Here is a 23411-nt window from a genome sequence, read left to right as displayed (position 1 = left end):
AGTCGCTGTTTGCTGGGATGGCGGGCTGCTGGCAGGAGCGAGTGGAGGGCAGGACTGGGGGAGACCCTTGGCAGTGCCAGCTTCGGGGGGGGGAGCTCGTTTTCAGGAGTCAACCATCATGCCCAGCTCAGCGCAGATACCCCTGCGGGGTTGGATAAGAGGCGTTCAGCAGGAGGAGCGCGTCGAGCTCACCAAAGGCGTCTGAGAGGTTTCCAAACGACAGGCTGGAAGGGAAAAGCGCGGAGCTGGGGAGCAAGGCAGGGCTGGGACAGGCACAGGGCAGGGTGGTGGGCAGCAAATAAAGGGCTGGCTGGCGGGCAGGGCTTTGGCAAAGAGCCTGTGGAAAAAGCGCTGTGCTGTTGCTAATTGGAACTGGCAGCAGCGTGAAGTCGAGTCGGTCGGAGTCTCTGTGGGGCTCCGTCACTCTGTTCCCGAGAGCAGCTCTGGGAGGATTTCAGTGGGTTTTCCAATCCTTGGAGCAGAGGCTGCAGTTTCTCCAGGTGGCATTTCACATCCCAAAATGGCATTCAGCTACCAGGAGCGCACCAACCAATTTGGGAATTTCCTGAAAGAAAAGCACATATCCAGCCCTCCCCCTGGATGAAGGCTGTGAGCATTACATCTGAAAAGCTTCGAGCCAAGAGACGGAACTGCACACCGGTGCTCAAAACCAGGGCTGAGTAACAATCCCTGGATCCCTGCGTTGCCCACTCTTTGTGCCCTGCAGCCTCGCTGCCAGGGAAGCAGCGATGTACCCTGCTCCCGCGGCTGCACCAGCTACTGGCTGATCCGACGTCTTGGAGATGCCTCTGGATCTGATCTTGCCTAGGTGACATCTCTGGGATCACGGCTCTGGGTGCCCGTGAGCCACTCCAGCGCTTGTAGGAGTCCGCTCGATAGCGCGCGGTGGCTCTGAATTAATTCCTGGAGAGCCAGGCTGGCTGCTGCCCCGGTGACACGGATCCGCTCTGGTTCCACGGAGCATTCAAAGGTGTTGGATATCTCACTTCGTCTGGTAAGGGAAAGCACCAGTTGGTTTGTGTGTTGGTGTATTTTTTTTTTTTTCCTCCTTCTGTAGGATCTGCATTGCAGATGGCTTTCGCTATGCAAAACGAAAGCTTTCCTTGCACAGGGATGATTCCAGAAGCCAAAGCTTAACGTTCCCAATCCAGTAATTACCTCTGAGGGTGTGTTTTCGTGCGTCTTCAGTGGTCTGTCTTCCAGCCTGATGCTGGAAATACGGTGGTGTTTGCAACAGGCTACTGCTGACATCTAAGCACGCTTTCTCAGTGGGGTTACCCAGGCCCAATTTAATATTCAAGACATTTGGTTTTGAAAAGGAAAGTCTTCACTGAAGCTTAGCAGATGGAAGGAGGGCTTGTGTCCACGTTTGACTAAACTCGGTGAGTATCTGGCACTGGTATGAGCACTTCCTACGTTCTCATCAGATCTGCTGATCTCTTTATTCACGCAGCAGTGCTGCAGTGAAGACTTTCCCGCTGATCCTGCCTGCTCCTAACCCTGCCTAAACCACCTCCGATTAGGGAGACAGCTCGTTTGATGGCTGAAGGTAGGACAGATGCCTCTTTGTGTACAGCTGTCATTCAGGGAACGGGGGCTGCCGTGAATGGGAAATCAAGATTGATTCATGAGCGAGAATAAAATCAAAATTGCTCTGATTATGTCTTCTGCATTTTTTTTGCATCGCATCTTGCTGTGCTCTGGTGCATATATATATATATGTATGTATGTACTGCTTGTTGGGATAAGTAGTCTATGAAGACGAGTGTTAATTCTGCCTCTGAAAGGAATGAAGATTTAAATATCACTTTAAAATTTATATGTATACTTTGAAAAAAAAAAATCCCCTGCTTTTCTTTGTAGTGCTGTTCTTTGTAGCTCAGGGTTCTGCTCGTCCCTGTAGTGCAGAGGGATGCTCGTAGCACCATTACTGTGCTCGTTAATTTGGAGTCCATGTGCTCATCACTTGTGACCCCTTCTGCTTGGGATGGAAGCAGCCCAGCCTTTCTTGGAAGCACAGAACTTGGTTTTTCTCTTGAAATAGTGGTGCTTAAACACTTGTCTGTGAAAATACGTCGAGTCTAAGTAACTCTTCCCCGCTCGTGGAGGATGGGGAATTGGGAGTGTATGTGTTGGTCTATGGTAGAGGTGAGCTGCTTTGGTGGTACCTGTGGTCAGAGTGGCCTGGGGTCTCTGTCTGTCCCTCCTCTGCAGAGGCATCCATGAGAGGAGGGGATCAGGGGTGTCTGCGGAGGCACAGAGGCACCCTCCTGTGAAAGGCTGGTGCTCAGGGTGTTGGGGGGACAGGCTGGGACAGGAGTCTTCTGCATGATGGCACAAACAGCTGAAGAACTGGTCAGGTGTGAGTGCAGCCCAACTTTCATCCCAAGAGACCATTGTAGGGGAGGGGAGGATGCAGGAGAAGGCCTCAGGGCAGGTGGCACTGGGGTGTTTGCTCTTCCTCCAGCCCACATCACTCTGTCTTCAGAGAAGAAAAGTCAGTCTCCTGCTCCCAGGAGCCCCAAAATGCTGCACAGCGTGTGCAGCTGCTAGCCCAGCCTCAAAGGGGACACCTCCTTGGATGCCTGTTGCCAAATCCTTTGTTGTCACCTCTTGGAACAAGGGGACAGCCATACTACTTGGGCACCTACCTTTGCTTGGTTCTCCATGCTTATTTTTAACAGCTGCTTGTACCCCACCATGACTCCTGCCTTGCTGCTGTGGAGCCTGTTGCTGGCTGGAAGGAAGGCGAGGAGGCTGGAAGGAAGGCGAGGAGGCTGGAAGGAAGGCGAGGAGGCTGGAAGGAAGGCGAGGATGCTTCTTGGCTCGCCCGCAGCCAGCGTGGGACAGGGGGCAGCTCTGCTTTCCTCCTTGATAGCAGTGGAGAGATGGGAGGTCAGCACATGGCACTCCCAATGCACACGCTTGTCCTCTATTTCGGAATACTTTTGCGCTGGAAAAGATAACTCCAACTAGGTTCAACTAGGAGGAAGGATATTTTACTGCTTAAAAGCAAAACCAAGAATAAAAAACACCACCTGCAGAACTGTTTATCTCCGGCCGTGCAGCTGCCAGGATTCAGCAAGGTTAGCTCTGGCTGCAGCCTTTCCCCGCGTTGGCGTGAGCAGGGAGCTTTGGATGAGTGTGGGTAACTGCTCCCTCCCCTGCAGAGCAGGAGCGGTGGGGAGCGAGGAGATGGAGCGAGGAGATGCTCCTCAGCTGCAAAACCTGTCCCACTGCCAAGCTTTGGAGCAGCGGTGAGCAGAACCGCGCAGCCCACGTTGCCCTCCAGGTCCTTTAAATCCCTATTTATTTCTGCTATGATGTGCTACGGAAAGAACTCGGATGCTGATGGAGCAGGGGGGGCACTTCTGGCTCATCATGGCTTTTTGTGGTTTGCATTTCTCTTAATTGACGTAAACAATGGGTTTTATTCATTTTTGTGACTTGGCAGCGGGGTGAAGGGTTACGTCAGGGCCGAGGCTGGCCTGCTCCATGCGCACCGGGCCCGAGCAGGGAACGTGTCTTCCCAAAACCAGCCTGGCAGATGACATGCTGCATTGACCTACTTTCCGGAGAAGCGCGGAAAGTGTTGTGGAAGCTGTGTCCGTAGGGCTCCTCGCAGCTCTGGGATGAGAAGGGCGGGGAGTTGCTCAAACGTGCTGCCATAAAACTGCCGCTAAGGCTGAGCCGCCCTCGGGATCCCAGGGAACGGGAGATTGGCACCAGCGCCTCTCCCATTTTGAGAATTCTTTCTTTATGAATGTTTTTTGAGGCATATGCCAGAGAAATCTTGCTGCATCCCGGCACGGAGAGTTAAGAGGCTGCAGGTCCAAAATACACAGGCGGTCCGAGGGAAGTGTGGTTCAGGGCAAAGCTGCCGCCACGAGCAGCGGAGCTGGGATTAACTGCTGCCCGCGGCAACACCACTTGCACACAGTTCCTCGTGTGGGGAAAGCGTCACTGGTTAGTCGGATTTCATAGTCACAGAATGGCTTGGGTTGGAAGGGACCTTCAAGACCATCTCGTTTCAACCCCCCTGCCATGGGCAGGGACACCTTCCACCACACCAAGTTGCTCAAAGCCTCATCCAGCCTGGCCTTGAACACTGCCAGGGATGGGGCAGCCACAGCCTCTCTGGGCAACCTGGTCCAGTGCCTCATCACCCTCACTGTAAAAAATTTCTTCCTTAGATCTCATCGAGATCTCGTTTAAAGCCATTGCCCCATGTCCTGTCACTACACACCCTTGTCCAAAGCCCCTCTCCAGCTTTCTTGTAGCCCCTTTAGGCACTGGAAGGCTGCTGGAAGGTCTCCCTGGGGCCTTGTCTTCTCCAGGCTGAACAGCCCCAACTCTCTCAGCCTGTCTTCAGAGGAGACATTTCTTGCAAATCACAGAGTGGAGGGGCTGACCAGGGATTCCACTGTCTCCTCGTGAAGTGTCAGTGAAAGAAACTTGTGGTGGCTGCTCAGACCATAGCCCGAGCCTGATAGAGGCAAGCTGGGGTGAGTGTAAATTGCAAATGAAAGGCTGAAGTTCAACACCTAAAAGAAAACTAGTTTTGCTGAAAAAGGAGGAGAAGCAGCACTGTAGGGGCTACCTGTTTTCTTGGGAGATGATCAGTATAAAAAGAGAGAGCAGGGTTTTGTTAGAGCCTCAGAGCGAGTCTTCACACGCTCTCTTCTACAGAGGCGATGACTAAAAAGAAAACAAAGGCAACTTGTGTTGGATGATGAGAAAGGGCTATTTTCTATCTGCTGTCTCAGTGTTTCTCCATCGTGTGTTTTATTTTCTGTGTCGGGAGCATGTTGTTTTGCTCCACGCCTGTTGCTGCTAACACTTTAGGGAGCCTGGGCCAGGCTGTGCAGTTTGGGGAGCGTGGGAGGAGGCTGGGCTGGGCTGGTGGCTCCAGATGGGTGGTGGTGGCGGCGATGGTTTCGGCCCTGCCTGTTTTGATTTCTCAGGTTTGGATGTTAGCTCTGGAGTGAGGGATTATTAATGCTCGGCTCAACCCAGGAAGCTGGGGAACGTCTCCTCCATCCTCACCACAAATGTCTGGCCAGACATCAGGTAGGGTTGGCTTCTTGGGCTTAGGTAGAGGAAAGCGAGTAGCCCATCATCCTGCCTCTGCATCAGCAAGCAAGCCAGAGCTGTCAGACCATTTCTCATTAGGAATCACATCAATCTGCTGTTACTAATGAAGGGATAATTACTCACGTACGACTTCTGCTCCTCCGAGAGCCCCGCTCTGCTCTGTCACAGCGTGGAGGCTTGTGACTGTGCCATGAGTACACCCTTGTGACGCCTTGACAGGTTGATGTGGCAAAAGCTTCTTTCTTCTGAGGGTTTCCTGATCTCACTCTCGGGGAGAGGCTGAGTGTGATGTGGCTTTGCTGGGAAACGGCTCCTAATTGCTGAGCGGCTGGGTTGGGTGATGGTGAACGGTGGGCAGGCTGGCTCTGGTGGGCAGCGTGTCCCCTGCATTGAGACCAACCTTTTCCTGCTATTCTGACTAACCACTGCTCTCCATCTCCATCCTGTTCTGCCTGTACCGAGCCATGTCTCCTCCCGGGTCATGGTGTGTGTCCCTTGGACATCTTTCTCCTTGATGATCATGTTTTCCAAGTGCATACAGTCTGACTGCTCCTGTAGATCTGTTGAGCCACTGGGCAGCTTATTTCTCCTTCAGATAGGAGACACTCCTGCTAACGAGGTGACCAGCGCTGAATTTGACGATCAGCGATTCACAGGACGGCAGTGATGGTCTACTGTCACCCATTGCAGCCCAGCGTGTGCACGGCAGCAGCTTTGCTCCCGTGCTGCTCTTGCGACTTTGAGAGCAGAGCTGTGCTGGGTCAACGACTCAAGTTCTCCCATCGCTTCTCCACTTGCTTGTTTTTGAAGCCTGTTTTGGTTTGCATGTAATTTCGTCAATGCAGTCAATACGTATAGACAGATCAGCGGAGAGAATGCAACAACTTCTAATAAAAACGCTCTTGTTGAGGCAATAGGAATTGGACAACATCATATTTGTAACCTCTCAGCCCCCTGGTTCCCTTCTTGAGATCTCGTACTCTGGATTGAAAGGGTCTAATGCTTCCAACAGTCGTGTTCCTCAGCTGCCCTCCTTGCACCTGCCAGAGAGTGGTCAGGCACAAATAACGGTGGTGGATTCTCTTTCAGCCGACAAAATATTACCAAAACCTTTGAAATCTGTCCAAATGAGGTTTATTGAGAAATTTGTTTCCCTGGTAATTAAACTAGCTCTGAGTGAAGCACTGATGGTCCCCGCTGGCGTCCGTGTTGTGTAGTTTGTGGTTGCCGAGTGCTGCATGAAGTCACTTGCTCGTTTGCGTCGGCTCGGTAACGCAGGAAGGGCCGTCAGCCTGTGCGATGTCTCTGACATTGTCCTCCTTGCTTTGGGGAATCTTACACTGGAAAAAGGATTAAAACCCAAGCTTATAGCACCCTCCTCCCTTGCTTTGTTTTTCTCTGGGTGATGTTTTGTTTTATAGAAGCCAATTTGAGCAAAAGTGCTTCAGAAAGTACAACTTCCCTCTTCTTCAGTGATGCGTGGGATAGTTTGGGTTGTTTCAGAAGGGATTTTTTGGCAATGTTGATAGTTGTGGGGAGAAAAAGGGCAGGGTATTCAATCATGGGAGCCTTAAGGAGCATTTTCCTTTTAACCTGCATAACTTTCAAGGGACTTTGGGGGACACGAGCTCCAAACGGCTCTGCTCTGGCCAGCAGCAGGAGGACAAACTGGCTGCTTAACGCTCACTGTAACGGACAGGACAATTTTGAGCAGTGCAGCTGTCACTTCTAAGAGGTGGCTCAGAACTGCGAAATGCCACATTGGGAAGAATTTTCCCTGCGGGTGTAGTTTAATGTTTCTTCTCTCATGTATTTTATTTCCCCAGTTTTCCTCCCAAACTCAGCCTGAGTTCTGGTGGGGACCTAGCCTCCCATCTCAGACTTGCCCACTTTATAAATAACCGTGTTTAGTTTTAACTACTGGCTTTGCTGCTTCTCTGTGGAAGCCAGAAGGTGTCAGAAGTACAGAAGGTGTCCGTACAGTTGTCGGCCAGCCTTGCACTTCACCCGTAGATCCACGTCTTGCCCAAAGGCAGGTGGGTGGTTCGGATCCAAATCACTCGCTGGCGCTTGGTGATTGCTTTGAAAAGGCTTTTAGCATCAGCGTTGTGTTAGTTGTCCTCAGCTTGTGGGCTGGCTAGCAGCGGGCCAGAAATGGCAAGTAAGACCTTCAGGTGCTGAATGACAGATGTTAATGTCAGCGTGTCATGATTTGCAAGTGCTGTAGGTGTTGAAAGGACTTCTTTTAACGCCAACATCCAGGCCACGGGTTCTTCTGCAGGCCAACTGTGCCTAAGTTCACGCAGACGTTGCATCCATGATGACGTTTAGCTGTGCTTGAAGGTAAGGACATTGCAAGCGTTTCTCAGGCACAGGATTGGAAGCTGAGCTGGGGAGGATTGAGCTGGTTTTAGCTGTTACCTTGATTTCTCCATGTGGGAGCTTTGAGCTGGAGCCAGTGTGGAAGGCTGAAGTGCTTTGTGGTAGGACGGTGCCATCCAGCTGCTGGCGTGAGAGGCCTCTGAGTGGGCTGAGAACCAGGTTTGGTTTTGCCTATTATTACCTGGTACCTCAAAAGCTGTGGTGCATCTGGGCTCCTGAGCCAGAGCTCTCTTCGCTTTTATTATGCTGGTAGGTCCATTTTATCTAAGAGGTGCCACTTGTCTTCTGCGTGTCCTGCCTGAATCAGGCTGGTTGTGGAGCATCTAGAAGAGCTTCTACTTCAGTGTACTCAAATGGTTGACAAGAGACCAGCCACTGGATGTCCCAAAGGTTGCATCTACATTGAATGTGCTCTGGGCAGTTAATTAGGATCTTGTGGTGTTTGCATAGTTGCACGCACTCTTTCAGGTGGTCCTGCCTCAGTCTCCTCACAGAACAGAGAATAAAGCTGTTGGCTGCGAGATCCAGCTTCATTTCCTGAAATACAGAGTTGTTGAAAGTAGAAGCTGGAGTGAAGGAGATGGAGAACATCAGGAGACGGTCTCACCAGGGCAGCTTGTGCTGTTTTGGAGGCTCAGTCTCTTGGCCTGTTCTGCTGGTACGTCACAAAGTGACTCCGAACCACTTGCTGGTGGCCGCAAGCGTGCTCCTCGTTTTCCACACCTCCAGCAGCGAGCCTTTGTTCCAGGCTGACACAAGTCTGGAGGAATTTAAGCTGGTCTTGATGAGCAGCACACACTGAGAAGACAGCTCAAATTGCTGAGAATTAAAAACAAGGACCCATATGTTAATACCAAATTCCACGTGTTAGTGGTGGCTTCCTGTCTCTGGTCCCTCGCAGCGACGGAGGCAGCAGCGCTCACCTGGTCTCTGAGATGAAGTGTAGGCAGCTACGTTTATGCTTCCAAAGTGCTTGGGTACCACAAAGTTAATTCTTTTTATTACGTCTTTAGATGGTATGTCTAACCAGAGCTGGAGGGCCTGCGCTGTATGGAGAGGATCAGAAGGAATATGTGATAAGTACCAATCCGTGAGCAATGATGTTGAGGAAAGGAAGGATTGCTAAAGCGCGTTAGGCGAGAGGAGCTCGGATGAGGGTTGTGTAAGCAACCTGGATTCTGACACTGCCTCCTTGGGAGCTGAGCTTGCCGCTTGGTTATTCTGTTCGTGTAATTTTTGGTTGTAAAATGAGAGTCTTTAAGTGCTCCTGGCCTGTTGTCTCATCTCTGGAAGAGCCAGCAGGTTGAGCTACAGGGAAAGCGAGACAGTGGAAAGCTGCTCTTGCCAGCTGTGATCAGTGCTACCCCTTTGTACATGAGCATCAGGTTATATACGTGCTCCTGGATCACTTACGGAAAGCGGAAGGGTGGGTGGGTGGACTGGCGCTAGCTTTATCCTGCAGGAGCCACCACCACGTGGGTGCTTGAGCTTCAGTGAAGGCACAAGACCCTGAGCTGCCTCTGGGAATTCTGGACAGTGGCTTCCCTTCTGTCCCTTTGCCCTGGACGCAAGATGCTCCTAAGTGCCTGTAATTTTTTAATACTTGGCTGTGTGTCTCTTTGCCACCCTGTTTTCAAGCAGCGTGCCCAGTAAGGGAGTTCGGTTTGTATCAGCTGTCCTCTTTTGAGCCAACCAGAACTTGGTCTTGCCTTTTTTTTTGGGTCTCTTTGGGTTCGTGCCATCCATGCAGGTTCCTAGCCTTATTCCTGCGTGGAATAATGCAGGTCTGTTAGCTGCACGTAATCCACACTGTTGGACTCGCTGTGAGTTTGTGGCTCTGACTTGCAGCAGGACGTGCAGCGTGTGTTGGCAGATGACTTCAATACTTCCGAGAGACTCTGTTTTTCTAGGTCGCCCCTATATGAAGCTGATAAAACTGGCTCTGTTTCTGACCTGTGTGTCACTGCTGTACCCACAGCTCTTCACTCAAGGTGCCTTTTCACTGAAATCCTGTCGTCCGAAAGCAGTTTTTAGAACTTATTTCAGGAGCTTTGTGTACCCTGGGACTTCTGTTCCTGTAGATCTACGCTCTGTGTTTCTTGAAAAGCCCAGGTTACTCCTGCACGTCTGAGCCCTTTTGAAGCACAGTGATTCTCCTGTCGGCACGGCGAGACGGCGAAGGATGTGTCTCTGGCTGCTGCAAGAGCTCAGCACGTGTTCAGCCTCACAGAGAGCCCAGGACCTCCTTCCCTAGCTGCATGGATGCCGTACGTCCAGGAGAAATCTCCGCGCAGCTGTTGGCTCCTCGGAGTTGCCCAGTGGCTCTGGAGGCTTGATGGATACTGGATCGAGGTTGCCCTTGGCTTGCCGTTGGTGTAAAAGGACGAGAGCGAACACTCCATCGGTGGGAGAGCACGCGGATGTGTTCGGACAGGGGTGGTCCTCATCAAAAGCGGATTTCCATCTCCCAAGTGAGCGGTGTGGACAGTGAGACGAGCTCAGAAGCTGATCTCAGGGGAGTTTGCATGAGCAGATGCTGGACAACAGGAAGCTTCAGGGCAGGGATAGAAAAGGTGTCAAAGGGATGCTGCTGCAGGTGCCTCATAGTAGACTTAATTTGCTTTTTGCATCTTTTTTTCCTTCTTTCAGAATCACCTTAGCTTCACTGGATGGTGTAGTACACATGGGTGGTCTTGCTGGTCACAGCTACGTCTGTGAATTCTACATCAGCCACATCACCCTGGTAAAACAGCGCTGCTGCAATAATTGAACTACAGCTTTATCCAGGTGCCTGGTACTCTGCCCACGTATTCCGGTCAAATAAAATAGTGCAATTAATTTGGGAAAAAGACCTCGCATGTAGCTTATAGCCTCTTTGCAGGGAGATTGTCGGGTGGTCAGGCTCCCTGGGGGGGTCTCTTGGAGGCTGATTTTTTTAGCTTTGAGGATTTTGGCTGTGCGTGGAGGTAACGGGATGAGTGGTGGGAGTGATGGGTAGAGCTGAGAGCACAGGAGAAGCTGATCACGGAGAGCCAGGTGTGAGGACAAGAGGCAATTCCCGATGACATCTGCAGCTCTGGGCAGAAGCAGTGATTTTGAGCAGCATTGGAAAGAGGTGACTCCAAGTGTGCTGACCCCGTCGTCTCAAAGAGGAGGAATGAAAGAGGTCTGGTGATATCAGGGGTGGGTGTAAGAGATGACAATATGCTTTAAGGTGTGGGGAAGGGGATGTGAGAGAGGGCAGGGTGTCAGCTGGGATTTGGCTCTGAGGTCGAAGGGGGAAGAGTGGTGGGAATTTGAGCATTTGTGCTCACCGTGTGCTGCTGGAGCTGGGTTGTGTGGTGGGGTAGAGCAGCTACCGGAGCCCCTCCGGCTCCCACCACCATGCTCTTCTCGTGGGGAGTGCCAGTGGAGCAGCAAAGGTCTCTCAGGGTTTTTTTTTTTGGCTCTTTTGGACAGGAATTTGAAAGCTTAATTCAGCCTATTGTGCTGGAAGACTTGGAGGCAAGCTCTCCATGGCAACTCTCCCTATACACAAAGCACCATATGGCTTTTTCGGAGGGGGAGGGAAGGAACCAAATAGGAAAGTCAACCTTTATTTGTGGTGGTGTTTGTCTTTCCTCCTCCCCATGCTTCAGTCAAAGAGCAAACACAGAGTGCCGTCTTCTGGGCATGGCTTCTGCTGGCCACACCACCAGTAAGGGTGCAGGTGACCTCTCAAATGGTCATTCTTTGCTTTTTTTTTTACAGTGGAGCTTGCTGTAAAAATAAGCCCTGCCTGCGCAGAGACCCCCTCTTTGGGCTGTGTGCTCTGTGGGCAGATGGAGCAACTGGTCTCACGTTTGACCTTACACCAAGAAGCACCCGAAGGGCTGCGACGGCTCCAGGAACGCTTGGTTTGGGCGAGAGCGTCGCAGGAGGCAGCGGGTGTCGGGGAGCTGTTTGTGTGTTGTCTGCCCACGCTTTATACCCCGGCTTCCGAAGGGAACTGGAAGCCTTCGCTTGGCTGTAAATCCTCCCTTTTCAAATCCCTTTGGAAGGAATGAGCGGAATAAATATCTTTATCTGTGTCTGTAGAAAAGCAGGAAGCTTTTATGTGTCTACTTGGAGGGGGAGAAAAAGGAATGATACAGGAATAAGCAGAAGGGAGCAGCTTCGGGGTGCTCTGCGGTTCCCGGCGCTGCTCCAGGGTGCACTGGGGATGGCATTGCAGGGTGGGCAGCGGTAAGGCTGTGCCTGGCAGAGGTGTGAGATCAGGCATCTGGAAGCACTGGCAGCTGCCTGGCACCCAGCTGTGTGGCTGGAGTCCTGCTGCTGGTGGCTCAGGGGTTCAGATGTGCCGCAGACAAAGTGTTTGCGCCGTGCCGGGGCGTGCGTGGAGGCTGCAGAGAGCAGAGCTGTCACTGGGGCTCATGCCAAGTGGGACATGGACCGGGGCACCGTGCCTGCAGCTGTGTCCTCATGAGCGGATCGGGCTCTTTGGATGCTCCCATGCACATCAGAGCCACCTCTCTGGAGATGACCGTGGCCTGCATGTTGTAGTCAGCGAGAGCCATGGCTGGCTGTGCCCTCTGTTCCAAGGATGTGACATGAGTTGCCTTTGAGGAATGCTGCTTGGTGTTCCCAGAATTGGGCTGAGGCTCCTCTTGGTGAGACCCACCCTCAGGTGCTCCCATGGCTTTGCAGAAAGCAGGTCACTGTCCCCTTCCCCTTGGTCCTCCCTGCTGTCCCGAAGGAGGCTGGCAAATCCTAGAATAACAACAGGGATAACTGGTGGGAAAACTCCCAACTGTAGGCTTGGACCTACGGATGGAGCTGTGCGAGTGGGACAGGGGTAACATTTGAGAGTGGAAGAACACCATCTTGAGATACTTAAGTGCTAGACCCATGGGTTAGAGTAGGAGGGTGGCCTGAGGCTGCCCTTGCCTTGAGCAGCTTGCGTCTCGCTGCCTTGCTCGGGGTTGCCCGCAGGAGCCCCAGCAGCTGGAATCACAGCTGGCAGCAGCGCTGCTGCCCCGTGCCGTGAACGGGGAGAGCAGCGGGGGTATCGAAGCCATAAATCGTGAACAAGAGCACCTTTCCTCTGCTGGAGCCGTGACCCTGCTGGGTGCTTGCTGTAGAGCACAGCGTCGTATACTGGTTTCTGGAAAAGCAATTTGGCTTATTCCTGGATTTCATTTACAGCCTAATGCCCGGGAGCCCCAGACCCGAGTTGGGGAGGGCTTGTTTCTCGCTGCTGCATCCTCAGCTTCTCCCACCCCCATGGGCTGCCAGTACCCGTCAGGTTGGTGGCTCCAGTATCTCCTAGGGCCCTGACTGTGTTTGCATTTACTGGTCAGCTGAAAGAGGCTCTGGGGAAGGTGTTTGGGTGGGAGAGGTGTTGCTGTGAGCCTGACTCCTTCTTCTGTCCTGTGCCCTAATCCTTTGACTTCGTACGAGCTGTACAGATCCCTTAATGAAAAACAGCCCTTCTTGGTGTCTGGAGCTGGACCCCAAGGGGGAGCCCTGGCTGGGACCGTATAGGGAATATACCCTTCAAGGGAGGCTGCGTACGATCCCGCCCGGCTGGCCGTGCCGCTCGGCTGCAGCAAAACGTCACGCGACTTCTGTGCCCCTTTGCTCTGGACTCGAGCCTGGGAGCTGTTGGAATCGACTGCGGTGCCAACCTGCCAGGAAAATGCCAGCCTGATGGGAAGCCACCAGCCTGAAGGACGCAGAAAGCAGACCCTGCCTTGTAGTTCTGCTCTTCTCGTCTGCCTCGAGCAGTCGTGGAAGGAAAACCTGTCCTTCCCCAAATCCGGGTGATGCCAAGCTTTCCTGGGAGCACTGACACGACGACTCCCTCTGCCCGGCCAAGTTTATCGACATCAGACAAACCCGGTGCTGCAACGTTTGCCGCTCCGAGGCATGTGGGTTTGAGCCTGCTATTTATTTTGGGACTGCAGCATCTGATCTTGATTTGGTGTTTCCATCCTGGGATCTGGGTCGTGTGCTGGATCAGGCATTAGCTGTTGCTTGAGGGAGCACGGTGAATTTACGCACCCTTCCTCGGTCGAAGGGCTCGGAGAAACGCCGCTCCGCTCTGCTGCAGATGGGTGTTTGGGGGTGGGAGGAGTAATTTTTTTTTTTTTTTTTAATTTTATTTATTTATTTATTTTAAGAAATCTCCTTGAAAACCTCCTATTTTCCTGTCCCCCTGTGAGGATGGCTCCCGACGTGGCTGGCCACGGGAGGAGCAGTAGATGATAAAAGCTTCGGCGCAGGCTGCTCGCTCTGCGGTTCCCATGGTAGTTGGCTGTCACACGTAGATCTAATGTATTCCCTGCCCACAGAAGGATTAAAGCCTTCTGGGAGAAGACTAAGAGGATGCAGGAAGGGGAGATGGGGAAGAAACCAGAAAAAGGAATGGAGACCATGATGGGGTAGGGATGAATCCAGGTTCTAGCCCCATCGGAGCAGCAAAGGGCCTCATAGGACCTCTGCCACGAGTGGCCATCCCAGCTGCCTTCCAGCCGAGGTGGTGGTGGGATGCCTGGAAGCAGAGGTCCCTTCTGAAAGCTGAAGGCACTGGTGCGTGCAAAAAGAAGTTCTCGTCCTTCTGCTGGCACGTCTCCCAAAGCTGTCCTTCGTTTGAGGGTGCTCGTTTCCTTTTGGTGATTCTTTTTTTTTTTTTTTTTTTCCTTTTTTCTTTTCCTCCGCAGATCCTGACAGCCAGTTGTATGATATGGGATATACCCCTGAGGAGGAAGCCCCAACCTGTCCTGATGAATTTGATGACTTCGTCACGTTTGAGGCAAGTACGAGCGCTGCGAACTCCCGCAGATGTCACCCGTGTACCGTGTGAGACCGGAGCACGGAGGGTTTGGCCGGGGGAGAAGAGCATTTGCTGTGACAGGGCTCAGGGATGCTTAACGTGTAGCAAAGACAAATCCTTTAATTTGTGGGTGACTGGCCTAGAGAATTGGTTGTTTAGGTTAAAATTGGTGTTCAAGGTAAAACACACAGGTAGTGCTGTCTTAGTGCGCGGAACGCCGGAGCGTGGTGCCCTGGGTGAAGGAGGGAGGTCCTTTTTGTGGTGAGGAAGGACGGGAAGGATGCCTGCTGCTGTCGTGTTTGTCTCGTTGCTGGTGTTTCTGGGCTTGGGGAATTGGAGCCTGGTTTTGAGATGTACCAGCCAGGAGCCAACCTGAGAGGCTAAGCGGAGCGGTCGGACGTTGGCACCTGGAGCTGTTTGGCCAGTAAAAGGCAGAGCAGAAGACAAACGTGTAATTATTATTTTTCCTCTCTGTTTGTGGGCTTGACCAAGGATGCTTACCTGACATGGTTTTTTCCGTTGACTAAAGTGATGGCCTCCATCCCTCCCTTCCCTTCTGTATTCCAAAGCACGGGAGCGTATTGTGGTAACATCCTGTCTCTGCTCTCCCCAGCTAGAAAGGAGGTTGCTGCTACAGTGACCTCGTGTCTGTGTTCGTGGGCTTTGCTCGGTAGGCTTCCTCCGTTCCTGCTCTGTGCCTTCCAGCCTGGAGCAGAAGGTGCTGCAGGTGCCTTCCGAGCAAAGGGCCACCTGGCTGCCCAGTGCCACGTGGGGACTGAATAGCTCCTTCTGCTTTTCCTTCTCCAGAGTTTCCTCTTTAGGTTTTAGACTCTTGTGTCTTGGCACTGGAAAAGTTTGCCCAGAGAAGTTGTGGCTGCCCCATCCCTGGAAGTGTTCAGGGCCAGGTTGGATGAGGCTTTGGGCAACGTGGTGTAGTGGAGGGTGTCCCTGCCCATGGCAGGGGGGTTGGAACGAGATGATCTTGAAGGTCCCTTCCAACCCAAACCATTCTGTGATTCTGTGTTAGTGAGGAGCACAGGTCCATCACTTGAGATGGCTTGAAGCTCTCACTTTGACGACTCATGCTTGACGGTCGAGCAGGTCACCATCCCATTTCCCAGCCAAGTGCGGGTTTTCTCTTGCACTGGTTTGCTGGCTCCTGCTCTTGATCAAGTCAATGGACTCACACTGTCACTCTTCTCGAGTTCCTTATTCCCTTAGGACTGGGGATGGACACAGTCATAACAGCGTGTGATCCTGGGTTCCTCCCCTAGAAGGCTTTCCAGGGCATGTTGAATATTAGATTATTTTTCCCTTTTGAAAGATAGTTACAAAAGCCAGTAACAGCTGGGTGGAAGGTGGACAGGAGGGCAGGAAGGGAGATGGGCTTTCGTGTTCTTTCTCTACCTGATACAAGGTCACAAAAGTGGTTTTTAACCACTGGACTGAGCGGTTTAGGAGCTGTGACAGTCTGCGTTGCCGTGCTCGTGCGGGGAAGGGCTTTTGCTTTCTGCTTCTCAGACCTGCGTCAAGGGCCAATCTTCTGAGATTCAGAGCAGGGATGTTTTCTAAGGGCTAATTTAACATAGATGAGCTCTGTCAGTGCTGCAAGCTATTCTGGGCAGGAATACCAACAAGCTGGGTGTGCGCCCCGCTGGGATGAAATATTTCTGCTGCTGGGCCATCGTTTCCTTGAAACGACAAGGTGACCTAAGGGAAAGAGGTGATGAATCCTGAAATCTCCTTTTCAGAAAGGTGTAAATAGATTCTTGTACTGAATTCAGGGTAGTCATCTAAAGATCAGAGCTCTGTTGGCGTCTACGTTTAACATGCCAGGGAAGAATTACCCTTGTTGTCTTGGATACATGATTTGAAATAATTTCCAGCCTTGCAAGGATTTCATAGAGGTTCAGCAAATAAGAACATGATCGAGAAATACTGCTCGGCCTTGCGAGTGTAAAAATAAATCGGTGTCTTGGGGCACGTGGGTTTTTTTGTTCTTGTTTGGCTGAGCTGTGAGCTCCCAACGCGTGTTTTATTCCACATGTCCCGTAGTGCTGAACCTTGGAAAGCTTGAGCTGGTTCAGGGGTGGGGGGGGTGGGATGAGAGAAGCTGTTGTACAAAGCAGCAAATGAGTGTTTTTCACCGGAGCACCCCCGTTTCAGACCTGGGAAGACGATGCACAGCGAGCACACAGCTCTAAATTTGCTGCTACTTGGGACCACCCAGCAACTAACCAGCTTCTTCAACACAACAGCTCCTTTCTCAGCCCCCAAAATGCTACTGGGTGGGCTCCGGACACCAGGTGAGCCCCTCTGGCTTTGGTAGGGCCATGGGGTGAAGGAGCCCAGCTCGGTTTTTCTCTTCTGGTGTCACATCAGAGGACGTTTGAAAGGTGAGCTGAAGGAGAGGTGCCGTGGTACTGCGAGCAGTTGTGGCTACTGGATTTGGAGTATCAGCTGTGGTCCCCCGTAAACAGCACAAAACCTTCGTGGCTCGAGTGCTTGGCTCTTACAAGTGTTGGGGCCTTGACAGAGAGCTGCTCTCCTACATGTTTGTTCAAACAAGTGTAAACAAGTGCTTTAAGCAGCCTAAATGAAAATGTCTTCTCTTTGTTAATAAGGTTGCTCTTCTTGGTGACTCATCCCCTCTTCTGGTGGCTGTCATCAGAGAGAGCCCAACATCTGTGGAGAGCCCGCAGTACCCACATCGGCGTCTTTCACCGAGTGTTTGCTCTACAGAGAGAAGATCCAACACTTGTGTCTTGCAGTGAGGCTATAAAAGCCTCTCGAAGGGGGCAAGGTCTGAACTTTGACACTTCACGCAGGGACCTTTGTAATGTCAGATACTTCCATGATTCCGCCGCTGGCGTGGCTCCTGATGTGGCACGGAGCTCCTGCCTCTCGTTGCACGTTGCCGGCTCCGTTCAGCAGACAGGTCTGACCATCACACTGTTTTCAAGGAGGATTTCTGGTTGTGTGGCTCTGCTGGGGCATCAGAAACGCAGGAGCTTGGGTTCCTGCAGCCACATGGCTTCAGTGCATCCACTGTGCATGCAGGGGGCTCGCCGCGATCCCTGGTGCTCCACTGTCACGTGTGCAATAGGAGTCCCATCCCCTATCCACCCACTCCGGAGCGGGGAGAGCATCACCTTGCCGGGGTCACCTATCTGCCCGCAGCCCCTGGCAGCGTGGTTCTCCCTGACGGTGGTGGAAGCACGGTGGTGGCCGGGGAGCTGGGTGACAACCTTAAATGACAGCAATTTTGGCTACTTTACTTTGTAAAAGCTGCATAAGGGGAGCTTGGAGTCTGTCTTTCCGGACACCTGAGTCCTTGCCTGTTTTCCCCCAGGCTGGGCCAGTGCAGCTTGGCTGCTGACCAACTGGAAGGTAGGAGTTATCCTCACCTCCTTTGCGAGCTCCCGTGAAGCTGGTGACTCAGTTCTGAAGGTACACGGACTCATTTGCAACACCCTGTGCAGGGGAAAGGTGAATTTGGAGTTAACTTTCTTGATGCCTGCTGTGCCTTGCCCCAGGACAAGGGCTCTGTCCCCTCTGCCCTGTCTCCTGGCAATGGATGAGCCCGTTTGAGCAACGCAGAGCAGGAAGAGTGACTCCCCTAAAATGAAAACAAGCCACAAAAACTCGGTGTGCTGCCAGAGTTACGCTGGGATTGGGCATGGAGATGTGTCACCTTAGGTGGGCTGGAGGAGAGGCAGAGCCAGGGCAGGGCTGTGCTCCGTAAAGGCTGACTGGGAGCACAATAAATAGCACAAAAATGCTGATTTTAACTGTAGGAACTGGTGCTTTGGGCCAGTGAGGCCGTAGGAAGGCACTTTGAGATCTGCAAAATAGGGCGGCCGAACATCTGGCAGGTGGGAGGTGCGGGGTCGGTGGGGCAGGCGGTGCTGTGCAGTGCTGTGCACCTTGCACAGGGCTGTTGCCATCTGCTTGGTGGCCACTGTGGCTTATCTTGTTAGGAGCCAGGAAAATGCACATCTAGTTTTGCGCTTTTTTGGGAGGAGGGGGTGCTCCTGGCTGTCTCCAGCCTGCCTGTCCGTGGACGCAGCCGGTGGCTGCTGAAAGAACTGCTGCCTCTGTTAAAGTTGGAATTTCTTTTCATGTGGAGTAATTGAATTTAATGCTTCTTGAAGGGCTCCTGGGGAAGATATTTGCCTTCCCCTAAAGCAGGGAGCTGCGCCTGGTGAGCACAGAGTATTTGGAGTGTTTTCTGCCTTGGTGATGGACCTGCTTTGCGGTCCTCAGCAGTTCACGGGAGGTTTTTCCTCCTCTGCTTCTCCGTACCGCTGGTTCGGGCGGACGCGTGTCTGATAGAGGCTGCCAGCCTTAACAGACGGGGTTAAGCTTTGCTTCAAAGGCAACGCAGCACCAGGGCAGACGTGGGGTTCAGCCAGCTCTGCTGGAGACCCTATGGCATGGTCCCTGATTACCCCAACACAGGTATGAAAGTCTTACAGTCCTTTGCCATGCCGGCACTGCGGTACCCCCGCAGCGGTGGTGGGGATGGGAAGATGGAGATGGGACAGGTTTATTTTTTTTTTTACAGGTTGCCCAGAGAAGTTGTGGCTGCCCCATCCCTGGAAGTGTTCAAGGCCAGGTGGGATGGGGCTTTGAGCAACTTGGTGTCGTGGAGGGTGTCCCTGCCCATGACAGGGGGGTTGGAACTGGATGATCTTTGTTGTCCCTTCCAACCCAAACCATTCTGTGATACTATGACAGCAGCACGTGGAGACTACAGCTCTTCATCCCTCGGCTCACACTTTCTTTAGCAGTGCCTGGCTGGAACTCCGCTGCCCTCAACGGGCTTCTCTTTGCAGCGTCGACCCAAAAGCATCGTTGTGTCCCAGCAAAAGAAAATCACAAATCCCTGTCCAAGTCAGCTGCTGGAATTGGTGTTAATTTTGTCACAAACAGCTGCTGCACTCAAAAATCTCATAAGTGTCCTGAACTGCAGGGCTGCAAAACGTGGTGGGTGCAGTTTGGTGTCTGGTCATCCGTCTGTCCCTTGGGGGGAAGCACACGGAGCCATGAGCAATATCCCCGCTGTCCTCAAAGCCTTTCTGCTTTTCAAGGGAGCTGCCCATCCTGCTCACACTCACAGAGTGCATTTCTGCAAGCAAACAAGTGAGCAGTCTGTGTTATCCCTGTATTGATTAGGGACAAGAAAATACGGTAGTCAAATTATTAAAACCGCTGGGCTGGATTCCAAAATCAGCCCGTGATGATAACTTGGTAACAAAAAGCCTGCAAATAACCAAGAAAATTCATATATTGTATAGATTCAGTACTGCTCAGAGGAAAGGATGGTCAGAAAAGGACCTAGTTGGAGTGTTTGCCCTGTGCAAAACAACTTGGAAGGAGTTTATAAAACAAAGACCTTGAAGCCCTATCTGGAACTGGGAGCATGGTGCGTGGGAGCCGACGTGCGGCACGCCGGGTGCGGTAACGGCAGCGTCGGGAGCCCGCGAGCCCCCCGAGCAGCCTCGGCAGCAAAGTGTCTCAATAAGAGTTTGAAAAGCCAAACTGGTGGTGGTCGGGGTTTCTTAATTAGCTTTACTGTAGGTGCCTTCGGGCTCCTCGCAGCGGTGCCAGACCTCCGCCGAGGTCTTGGAGCACACCCGGGTGAGCTGGGAGAGCAAAAGGGCTGTGACCTGCTGGGTTGAGTAGCAGATCCGGATGGCGTCAGGAAAAGAGCTCGGGTTAAAGCATAACTGTCCCGCTGCTGGGCTCGTTACTGGGAGTCCGTGCTTTTTTTTTGGGCTCGGCACAGAAGGTCAAGTGGTTATCGAGATGCAAGACTCTTCCAGTCAGTGTTGCTGAGTGGTAGATCCTGCTCGGGGCATTGTGCTTCAGGAAGGATGTGGCCTGGAGGAGAGCAAGGATAACCCGGAGAAAAGGAGAAAATGTGATTTGGGAAGGTAATGGAAGGAAATAAGTTTGTTTATGGTAGACGGGCACGACTGAGGGAGCCTGAGGTTGGAACGATGTGAAGTTTCTGTAGAGAGGAAACAGAAAAACAGACAAAACCCTCCGGACTTGTGGGTTTGAGCGGTGCGTTGCGAACCGTGCGCTGTTGAGGACTTTGTCTCCGTACGCCGACGGCTGCCGTGGGGAAGGGGGCACCCCGTGGATGGGGTCACCCTGCGGCGCTGGCTCCCGCGGCGCTCCTGTGTTCGCAGCTCGGGCCAGGGCAGCGCAGAGCTCGGGCAGCGGCGGGGTTGGAGTGTTTGTAGACACGGTTATCGCCCGTGACCGAAGCACCAGCCCTTCTTTGTGGTCGATACTGTCATCGGGTATCATAGATTGCCCTCTGAGTCACCCCAACGGTGACTGGGATTGCTTATCAGCCGCAAAGTGCTCCTGATCTTCCCCTTTTCCCTAAAGCAACCTTTATTCATTGCGCTGTTTGTGGCTATAAGGAAGGAACTCGTCATTTAGTCCGTAAATATTCACCAGAAATACCAGGAAGGATGAGATAAGCCCTGCAAGCGTCTCTAGGTCCTGTTCAGAGTGAACCTTGTGAATCGGTGATGGTTTCACGGGAAGAGAAGGCACCTGGAGCAGGACTGGCCGTCGCGCGGGGCTTCGAGGACACGCTGTTGTTTTGGTGCTCGCGTAGCCGGGAGGGCTGCGGTCGCGCGGCGGGGAGGTGCGGGGTTGCCCGCCTCCCCTTATCGCGGCGGCTGGGAGGGGGCGAACAAAAGGCGCTCTGTTCGGCACCGGCGCCGGCTCGGGGAGACTCGCTCCCAGCGGCTCCTGGACTTTGCTTCCCTCCTGCCGTGCAGAAGCAACCGGCGGCTCCCGGCAGCGCTCAGCTCCTGGAGCTGGATTTGAGTCGGGCGAGGAGACGATGTGTCCGCAGGTGGGTTTGAAACGAGAATGGGAAAGGTGAAACGAGGAAGGATTGGGTTTCTGGAAGGAGGCAGGTCTCCAGTCCCGGGACCGCTCTGAGCCCGGAGGTGCTGGGAAGAGGCAGGTTGGGAACCCACCCAACTCGGTGCAGAGTGTTCAGTCTTTCCTCCCTGTAGCCCATGGGTTGTGTGGATATGATGGTATCTTCATGGTCCTCTCTGCCTGGGTGCTCTCGGGGCAGCTGGACTGGGAAGCACAGTGGCCATGGGCGTTGGTGGTGCTGAGCACAACCTGCCAGATCTGGTTGTTCTTTGGTTTTGGGGTTTTCGGTTTAGGTTGTTTTTTTTTTTTTTGTGGGTGTTTCCAGTTTGCTCCGGCAGATGCAGCGCACTTCTGCCCAGCCTCGAGGGGTATCACAGAGCATGGTGGCCGTGAAACCCCATTTCAGGGGCCACATTGTGAAAGGGGAGCAGTTGCCTTCGCCCCGGGCTGAGCGTGGGCTCCCTGGCCTCTCCGAAAAGGGGACATTGCCCAAACATGCAGGAAGAGGCAAATATTGTGGTTCAGAGGTCGGTGCCTGGCTGCCGGTGGGATTGCTTGGGTGATTTTTGTAGCTGATCCATCTCCCCCAGTCCGCCCTACGTGCAGTCAGCACTGATGTTCATCACAAATAGGTTCCTGCTTGCTGGGAAAACAGAGTTGTTTCTCCTTTTCCTCTCCCCTGCTTCTCTTCCTGAGCTTCCCAGTGTTTGTGACCAAGGATAGCGGAGCTTCGGGTTGCCAGGACGGCTCCAGGCACAAACGGAGGACCAGCCCTGCAGAAGATGCCTGGGAGGACCTTCCTGGGGAGGCCGGTGGCCTACGCTTCAGCCAGACTTGGCCCTTCTCTCCAAGGCAGCCCCTTGCCAATGCTGGCGCTAAAGCTTCTGTCCATCACAGATCAAAGCTTGAGTTGTCCCTTGCCACCTTGCAGGAGACTTCCAATCTTCTCATTTCCTCTTCTCATACTCAAACAGCTGCTATTTTAGTCAACGTGGTTGTTATAGCACTTTATGATGTTTAATCAAATGGTCTTTACTCCGATGTGTAATCGAATGCCTGGAATAGATGAACCGCTGGGGCAGAAGGCTCCTAAAGGTGCTTCATCATCTCACCCATTTTATGACGGCACATGACGTCACCCCGATGGTGATTTCATCCATTTGTTTCTTTTTAGAAGCAGGAGGGCTCCCCGTCAGGCTTTGGAAGCCCCGGCTTCCTTTGAATGGGCAGAGATGTGCCGGGATGGCCGGTGTCGTGCTCAGCCAGGACAGATGGGTCTGGCACTGGGGCAAGTACCTCGTGGAGGGATTGGGGAGCTTCAGTCAAACAAGGACTGTAGTAGGACAAGGGGCAATGGCTTTAAACTGAAAGATGGCAGACTTCCATTAGATCTAAGGAAGAAATTTTTTACATTGAGGGTGGTGAGGCACTGGACCAGGTTGCCCAGAGAAGCTGTGGCTGCCCCATCCCTGGAAGTGTCCAAGGCCAGGTTGGATGAGGCTTTGAGCAACCTGGTGTAGTGGAGGGTGTCCCTGCCTATGATAGGGAGGTTGGAACTGGATGATCTTGAAGGTCCCTTCCAACCCAAACCCTTCTGTGATTCTACGAACCATCATCCTGTTTCAGCTCAGGAGCTCTGTGTGTGTCCCAGTTTTAAGGTCTGAGGTTTACCTGAAGCATCTAAGGGTATGTCTTCTTTGATAAAAACTTAAAATACTCCAATACTGGTGATACCAGCCCTGTTCTGAACGTGGCGGGGACGTTCCTGGCAACTCCCTGGGGCACTTGTATCCTGGCCTGGCTGTCCCGAGGCCACGAATGTCTTTAAGTATATGGTGGTTTCTTTTTTTAACCTGGAAAAAGTGCTTTGTTTTTGCCTGCTCACAGAAAGGCCAAGTTGGCCGAAGGAGAGATGTGGGGAGGTTTAAAGGGTCACTGCACAAACCAGCTGCTCGTGAGGCCTCAAAAAGAGCTTTCTGCAACCTGCAGCTGCACCTTTGCCCAGGGCACAGGGGCTTGGCTTGGCTTGATCAGCCGTTTGGTAAAACCTTACCTGAGCCCTCGTGTTTGCCCATCTCTTCCTTGCATCTTTCTTGAGGTTTAGCTACTTAATCTGTGATGAAATGTAAACCAAAGTTCTCCACGCTCGTGCTCAGGAGAAGGACTTTGTTTACAGTTCCAGCTG

General features: G+C 52.7%; 1 protein-coding gene across 1 annotated transcript in view; it reads left to right on the top strand.

The window, feature by feature from the left end:
• The window catches only part of RAB11FIP3 (RAB11 family interacting protein 3), a 74307-nt gene that overhangs the window by 23726 nt on the left and 27170 nt on the right, over positions 1-23411 (top strand). The window contains exon 3 of the mRNA XM_086621940.1: positions 14199-14290. Coding sequence (XP_086478066.1) covers positions 14199-14290 — 92 coding nt within the window. The remainder of the gene's footprint in view (positions 1-14198; positions 14291-23411) is intronic.

This window comes from Tauraco erythrolophus, chromosome 17 (genome assembly GCF_009769465.1).
Source record: "Tauraco erythrolophus isolate bTauEry1 chromosome 17, bTauEry1.pri, whole genome shotgun sequence".
NCBI lineage: Eukaryota > Metazoa > Chordata > Aves > Musophagiformes > Musophagidae > Tauraco > Tauraco erythrolophus.
The sequence above is the reverse complement of the archived record's forward strand: the minus strand, read 5'-3'. Positions and strand labels throughout refer to the sequence as shown.